We start from the raw sequence: 7,823 nt of genomic DNA, 5'->3' as shown, positions 1-7,823 counted from the left end.
ACTCTAAAAGCAAGGACCAGTTTCTCACTCCAGTGAGTGGACTCCTCAAACTTTGCCTCACAAAGGAGGATGTTGTTCCTGAGACTTGCAGCCCCTGGAATACCCTTCTGCATCTTGAAAGAGTTCTTCCATCAGCGATGAATGTGTAGTCGCCTCTATCTGACAGTGCCTGAAACGTTTTTAAGGCCAGTGAGAGTGGATGCAGAAAGAACCAGTAAATTCTCTGTTATCCATTTATGCCATTACAACCTGCCAAAGGCTTGAACCAATTTCCTGAAGTAGTTGCTACTTCTCCTTATATCGCACTAATTCTCATTCTTCTCCCCTCAGCTTTCATGGTGTACTTTATTGCTGAAGCTGCTAAGGTTTTTATTCAATATTAAGGTTAGAGGTTCTTGTTATTCTTATTTTCACTGCATGCTTTCCAAACCAATCCAGAGTTCTGCTTTTATCTTTGCATTTCACTTGTGTCTCTGCAAATCCTCCATGGTAGTGGTTTGGAATTCCTGCAGGTGTGTCTTTTCAACTCTCTTGCATTTTGGGGCTTTTAATGTCTTAAGAGTGAGCATTGACAATCTTGGGGTTTGCGTGCTTACTTAAGGAAAGTCTTTTTAACTCGGAAAGGGAAGGTTATGTTTCTGTGTGGTTTAAGTAGAAGTTTATAGAGATCCAGAAGCAACACCTGCTTAGAGGGAGGGCTGAACTTTGCTCTCTTTGCTTCCCCATCTTGTTCTCTTCCATGCTGAATTTCAGGCAGAATGCCTTTGTCCTGGATCTAACTTCTTTCTAGATAATCCATACAGCACTTTGCATTGCATCTGTCTTGGTATCTGCACTTTCTCTGCAGCAACCCAATTGTTTTTCGGTCTGCTGTTAGCTCTCCCACCTGGCTGTGTTAAAGGATGTTATTTTAGAACCTGAGGTGCAAAGAATATCAGGAAATTGATGCTTCTATAGCTGGGAACAAAATGTTCATTAATTCCACATGTATCAGAACTTCATCCTTGGGGTTCAGAAGTCAATATCATTGATGATTTTCAGTGCTAAACCGCAGCCTCTGCTTACATCTTGAACAAAAGAATGGTATTGATCTCTTCTGGCTGAACACATTTCTTAGTCTTGTGTTGGCAGCCACTTGCTTTTTTAGCTGTGTAGGAAAGCTTTTTATAGGTGGGTGCATTTCTGCAGTCTGGGTGGCTCTGGGGATGGACACCAGCACTTGGGATTGGGCCATGTGCCTGTGGGAAGTTCTGCCACCTATTTTGGTCTGTGTTGTCATGTATAAAATAGAAATGTGTTGCAATACAGACAGGCAGTATTTTAGGTCATCACAAGTTGCTACATTTAAAAACCAATTTGAGCTTTGTTTAATTCCTGTCAAAAACTATGGGGGAATCATAGTGTGCCTATGATTAGTAAATGTATGTTGAAAGCTCTGCATTGATGACTTCCCTCTGTGGATAAAGGTTTGATCATGGCAGGGGGGTTGGAACTAGATGATCTTAAGGTCCTTTCCAACCCTAACTGTTCTATGATTCTATGTTGTGTGTGCTTCATGAATTAAATATTAACAACCAACAAGGCAGCTGAATGGATGACTTTATTATGAGGCATTACAAAATCTAATCCAGTTCCTGCCTTAATAATTAATGAACCAGTGATCAGTGTTCACTAGACAGTGGTTTTCTCTTAAGAGGTATCTCATTAAATGAAAAAATAACTTAGGAGAGCATTTGCTGCTGCTTCTAAGTTTCTTAAAATGCTTGTTTTGCAAGAGTCTGCTCATCTTATCCCTGTCTCACAAAGACCCTGCTCTTGCTGTGAGCTGGTGTCGAACACTCTTAACTGCACCGTGCTTGACGCTGGGTGCATCCTTGTATTCATGAGCAGTCTGGTTCATTTTGGTGGTTCTGCCTTGACAGAACACTTTGAAGCACTTTAATGGTTTGGGACAAGGTGCTTCAGCACTCAAGCGATGTTAAACCTGTCTGTGTGGCTTGTGAAGTGTAACAAAATCTCTTATTGAACTAATCCACTGTAAAAATACATTTGAAGTCGAGTCATACTTGCAACTTCTATTTCCATGGAGTTCAAAGGAAGAAATGAAGCTGTTCTTTGTGATTTCTAAGTGCTCCATTTGAGATGAGTCTAGCACGTGTGTAGTGAGGAGAAGCTGACACCTAATCATCAGGTGGATGTGGCACCACAGGTTTTTCTCTATAGCAATTTGAATTATGAATAGAATCAAGTGAATTCAGCTGTAACTAGGTAAATCTGTCACTTGGCAACTGGTAGGGATCATGTGAGTCACTGCTGTGGGTATTCTTGTTTCACTTGTTTTATTAGTCAAGTTTGGTTTCGGAATGTTTCAACTAAATGCCTTTTATTTGTAGGAGCCAAAATCAAATTCGTCACCGCTGTTTCAGAGGAGGTTTCAGGTAGGCTTGACATAAAGTTTGATTACTTGGAGACATGAGCAATGAAGAAGATAATTGGAACAGAAGTGCAATAAAATAAATATCTTAATGTGACCATATGGCTTTATTATTGTGCACTGTCTAGATCAGCATGATGTTGAATCAGCAAGGCTGCTCTTGAGTATAGAGCAAAGATGAAGAAAACTTTATTTCAATGATGTCTGCAGGGAATGAGAATCTTGAATTTAAGGAATATTTCTGCACCTTCAGTTCAACAGTTTCAAAGTCTGGTCTCTGTCTCGCTCAGACACAGACAGACAAGCAAGGCTTACTTTGTCTTGTTTTAAAACCATTGAGGTAAGGACTGAGTTGGGGATTTCCAGCTAATTCTGAGCATGTCTATGGGAAAGCCCAACTGGGATGAAAGATACGCATAAAACATGAAGACCTTGCCTAATAAGATTAGAAAGAAAAAGAAATGTTTTGGCTAAAGGAGATAATGGGAACTTCTCAAAGCCCGAAGTTGTCTTCAGGAAGGTAGAGAAAGGACTGCAGTAACAAACTGGCTGGTTTGGGGGAGTGGAGAATGATGGGGGAGCGTGCGAGAGATGCCAAATTCAGTCAGTGGATTTTATTTCCTTGGGTTTTCTTCAGAAGGCAGCTTTACTCTGGGTCTGTCTCTTCCCTCTAGTTCTCAGGCAGGCGCAACTGGAATGCAGCAGAAGACTTGCAGAGATACAGACATCAGTACCCGGTATGGACTAAACGATGATGCTCAGACTCTTGTGCCTCTTCCTAATTGCATGCTCCATTTAGGAACGCTTTCTAGATTTTAGGACACCTTTTTGTCTTCCCATTGACAGGCTCCGAGCCTTTAAAGGATTCATTTGTGAGGGGGAAGGGATGATGTGCATGTGGGTGCATCAGAAACAAGCTGTTACTTCCCCAAACACATTTCAAGGATTAAGCTTGAAATGTTGAGGAAGAGTGAAAGAGTGCAAGGAGAAGCGCTGAATAGTGCAGTGAATAAGAGCAGTGAATACTGCCTTTTAAAAGATTGCTGCTTGTTGATTTCTGGTTCTTATTTCCAGGATTTGATGGAATCAGAAAATGAGGGAGAAGAGATGGTGAACTTAAGGTTTTATAAAAATGAGACTCGCTTTTTGCCCCAGGGTGAGTACCTTGGTAACTGATGCAATCTGCTGCAGCTGGTTGCATTGGTGAGAGAATAGCTTGATCCATGTGGGACAATTACTAAAAAACCCAAACCAAACAAAGCACCAGCAAAAGAATCCCCCACCTGCACCGAAGTACCACCAAGAAATTCCATTTTAAGAATGTCCTTGTTCCTTCTTCACGTTCCTTAATTTTCTGTTTGGTGCTAGAAAACTAAGGTGTTTTTCCTGGCTGCCTCATTGAAAAAGCTGATGTCTGTATGCAAACACCTTGGATGACTCGTTAATCGTAATTCTTATTTGGTGTCATTTCTTCTTGCCTGACTTTTTCCTTTTCTATTCAGGTTTGTTGATTGAAACTCTGCTTGAATCTTGGTGGGACAACTATGAAGTTCTGGAAGAAAACCATTCTTACATACAGTGGTAAACTATCTGCATGAATATAGTGTCTCTCTTCAGCTGTGCCTCTTAAGAGTCACTTGTATTGCTGGATTCAGCTTCCCAAAAGACCCATAATTGCTCTTCAATGAAACCTAAGTTCACTTTATTTCAATTGAGTTATATTCTTCTGGAAACAATGCAGTGGCAAGCCTGAAGACACAGGTTTGCAGCGTAGCTGTGGCAGTAGATCTCAGTCATCCTTGGTTTTACAGCATACTGCAGAACAAAGCATTAGGGCAAAGAGAGATCCAGAAAGCAAAGTATGTTATCATCGGTGTAGACAATGCTTTTATGGGAGAGATTTGTCATATAGTGAACTGCTTCTGTGTCCATAAGGATGTGAGTTCTCCAAGAGATGTCTGATATCCCAGTTTCTGGAACCTGTTTATTTTAAACAAATGGGTGCCCTGGTTGGACGTCCTCTTTGCTCATCTGTGCTGAATATTTCTTTCCCTTCAGGCTGTTCCCTTTACGTGAACCTGGGATGAACTGGCATGCCAAACCACTCACGTGTCGAGAAATCCAGGTATTTAAAGCTTTTGTCTTTTGAGATCTGCAGGATAATGGGATTTTGCCTAAATGCCTTATATATGAAACAATTTTAATTTGCTTCCTTGGGCTGTAGTGAGAAGGGAGCTACCTTGAGCACTGTTAAGCATTCCTCTGTCTTGTGTCTGCCAGTAGCTACACAGGCAAATTAAATGCTTAGTGATAATAGTGATAAGCTTTGTTTGTGATTTAGGTGCAGCTTAAACTGGTGCAGGTCATTAGAGAGTTGCACCTTGTACTCATTGCCCTCTCTTGTTTTCAGGCCTTTAAGAAGTCCAAGGAAGTTATGCAAAGATTTATCCGTGCATATCAGCTCATGCTGGGATTTTATGGAATCATTCTGATCAATGAGGAAACTGGAGAACTCAAGAGAGCAGAGAATTGGGCTGAACGGTTTCAAAACTTGAACCGGTAAGTGTTTAGACTGCAGGCACTTGGAGAAGAAAAGGAAGTCAAGAAAACCCTCAGCCCTTCAAGAATAGAGGCTTTTGCTGATAGGGAAGTCAGCTAGTTAAAGTCTTAACTTTGCTCAGCCTCTGTAGGTCATCGTGCTCTCTGTGACTTTAACTGACAAGTATAATAAGTACACCAGCTGGGCCTGGTGTTCTTTTTTTACCCAATGCAGCTGTTAACAGCAGGCATTCTTCATGCTGCTCTGGCTGAAACACAAAACACAGACATGGAGATGTTAACGTTTGCTCTGGCAGAGCTTATGTTTTTAACCATATTTTAAGTGGGAATCACTGAAACATTTTCACAGGTAGGCAAATTGCCTTTGTAGTATTTGGTTAAACTACAAAATAAGAGTGTTTCCCTCTGCTTCCCTGCTTGTTTATAAAGATGCCTTAATGTGTGTAAGGTGCTTGGAGTCCTTGGTTGAAAAGTGCTCTGCAATTTGATGGTAATGGATTTATATTACTGCGGGTCTCATCATAAAGACAGCAATGACCCTTTATTCTGGTGCCCCTCACGTTATTAAAGAGGGCTCTAAAAGGACTAGGCATACTCACAAAATAAAAACCAACTGCAGGGTCACTGTCAGGGACAGGAGATTGGGCTGCATGGACTTGTGTGTCTGACCCAGCATGGTAGCTGTGATCTACTGGTGGGTGATGCAGAAAGCCAGAACCTTTCCATGTAGTTGAGGTGATCAACCCTAGCAGCCTGAGAAGGGCCAGGAAGGTGCCACTGAAGGCAGACAGAAGCAGTAGGTGCTTTGAAAGTAAACCCGCCTGCATTGTCAAATAGTCTTTAATGGGTGATGGTCAGTAATGCACAAAATGTTTTTCAGACAGCCTGGAGGTTCATAGTGACTTGTAAGATTTTCTCTTGCATCTCTGTTTCGTCCAGGTTCGGCCACAACAATTTGCGGATTACTCGCATCCTGAAGTGCCTGGGGGAGATGGGATATGAACATTATCAAGTGCACTTGGTAAAGTTTTTCCTAACAGAAACTCTGGTTAAGGAGACGTTACCAAATGTCAAGAGAAGTGCCTTGGATTACTTCCTGTTCACCATCAGGAGCAAACAGAAGAGAAGGGAACTCGTCCACTACGCTTGGCAACACTTCAGACCTCAAGACAGCTTCGTGTGGGGGCCACACCACAAACTCTTGAAGTACAGACCCCGCTCTGCCAAGTCACAGCTGCACCAAAAGGCTGAAGATAAACAGGAACCTCCTGGCAGAAAATGTGATGATTCTTTGGAAGATCAGAACCAGTCTCCAGAGGAGGAACAGGAAGCTGGAGATGCTGCAAGCTTGCAACCTGAAGTGAATGATAAAGATGTAGAAGAGAAGATAAGTGAATATCCTTTGAAAGGAGGAGGTGATGAGGAGGCGAAAGAGGCTTTGTTTATCCAGCAGGAGGAGGAGGATTTAAACAGCGAGGCTGAAGAAGTGCAGGGTGCAGCAGAGAATGATTGCACAAAAGAGAGCAAGAAGAGGAAACTGGATGCAAATATGGTAGATGCTGACAGTGGACCACTGAAAAGCCCTACTGATATTGAAAACATTTCCCATAACCTGGGAGAATGTGCAATTGATGCAGAAATCCCCTCCTCAGCTCCACTCGTAGAAGCAGAAGAGGACAAGGAAACACTGAAGGAAGACAATGTGAGCACCAAAGACTTGGCAGCGTCGGAGAGCACTGATGCTGCTGTGAAACGGAGGAAAGTTGATAAAAGAACACCAAAAAACAGAACATTCAACTTGGCCATAAAGCTGAACACGGGGACCTGTGACTCTGGTACCGAGTTAAATCCATCTGTTGCTGAGGCTGAAAATGACAATGAGGAAAAGGCAGCTGTGGAAGTGGCAAGTGAGAAGAGTGGTGGTGATGCAGATGGTGGGGCTGTGGGACCCCCAGTTGATTCCAGGCTGCCCAAGACTGGCTGGACTTCTCCAGTAAGTGATGGCTTGGAGTCGAGTGGAGATCAAGTCACAGCAAGGAGTGATCAGCACCACTGCAACAGCACTTTCTTGCAAGGCGAAAGTGAGGTAGATGGGGTAGAACAGCATCAAAAGGCAGAAAATGCAAGTGAAAAAGGGCAAGCAGAAGTCACAGGCAAGAAACAACCTCCAGAGAGTCTTAAGCAGAGTGGAGCATCCACTTATCCTGAAGGAGACAGTGCTGAGGTTGCAACACACAAACCTGAAAGCTCTGAGTGTGCAGCAGAACCTGACGAGGAGCAGGTAGCAGCAAGTGACACCAGCACGGGAAGCACTTGAGCAAGCAGAGATGGCACTGCCCTAACTGCTAGGAGCCAGCTTGGTGGTTTGGATAGCAGGAGTACATGGAAGAATCAACTTCCTTTGGGCTGATCCAGGCTAGACCCTGTTTGACTTCCACTCTTCAACTCCTTTTAAATCATCTGTAGTAACTTCGCTGAGATTCAGCCCTTGGCTACCCTAAAGAGGAAAACTGATTTAGTCATTCCCAGTCAGGCTGTGTCCTGATCCTGGTTTTTATCTGCTTTACAGGACTATCTTGGAGCAACAGGGATTTTTGCACTTTGATTCTGGTATGTCCCCTCTTAAAGAGGTGAGGAAGACTGGTCTGTTTCCTTGTTTGAACTAGTCAAGTTCTTATTAAAATACATGGCATTTAATGTAAGACAGCATGACCTTGTTTGCCAAAACTTTCTTTTACCATGTAACTTCTGTTTGTTAGTTTGGAAGGCTGTACCTTCCCAGGGGATTTATTCTTGACAAAGGTGCAGTTCCCCCAAAAGAGAAGAATAT

The 7,823-nt window shown here is 42.7% G+C and overlaps 1 protein-coding gene across 1 annotated transcript; it reads left to right on the top strand.

Annotated features, from left to right (window-relative positions):
- Window positions 1–2,393: 2,393 nt before the first annotated feature.
- On the top strand, window positions 2,394–7,310 carry OGFR (opioid growth factor receptor; the record flags this gene model as incomplete). Its single annotated transcript, XM_010017614.1, has 7 exons — window positions 2,394–2,438; window positions 3,109–3,171; window positions 3,509–3,590; window positions 3,937–4,015; window positions 4,493–4,559; window positions 4,845–4,993; window positions 5,933–7,310. Coding segments are annotated over 7 exons (1,863 nt in total), but the record flags the coding sequence as incomplete, so codon positions are not given.
- Window positions 7,311–7,823: the final 513 nt, after the last annotated feature.

The sequence above is a fragment of the Nestor notabilis genome, unplaced genomic scaffold (genome assembly GCF_000696875.1).
Source record: "Nestor notabilis isolate BGI_N333 unplaced genomic scaffold, ASM69687v1 scaffold6877, whole genome shotgun sequence".
In the NCBI taxonomy this organism is placed as follows: Eukaryota; Metazoa; Chordata; class Aves; order Psittaciformes; family Psittacidae; genus Nestor; species Nestor notabilis.
Note: the sequence above shows the minus strand (reverse complement) of the source record. Positions and strands in the feature narration are given on the sequence as shown.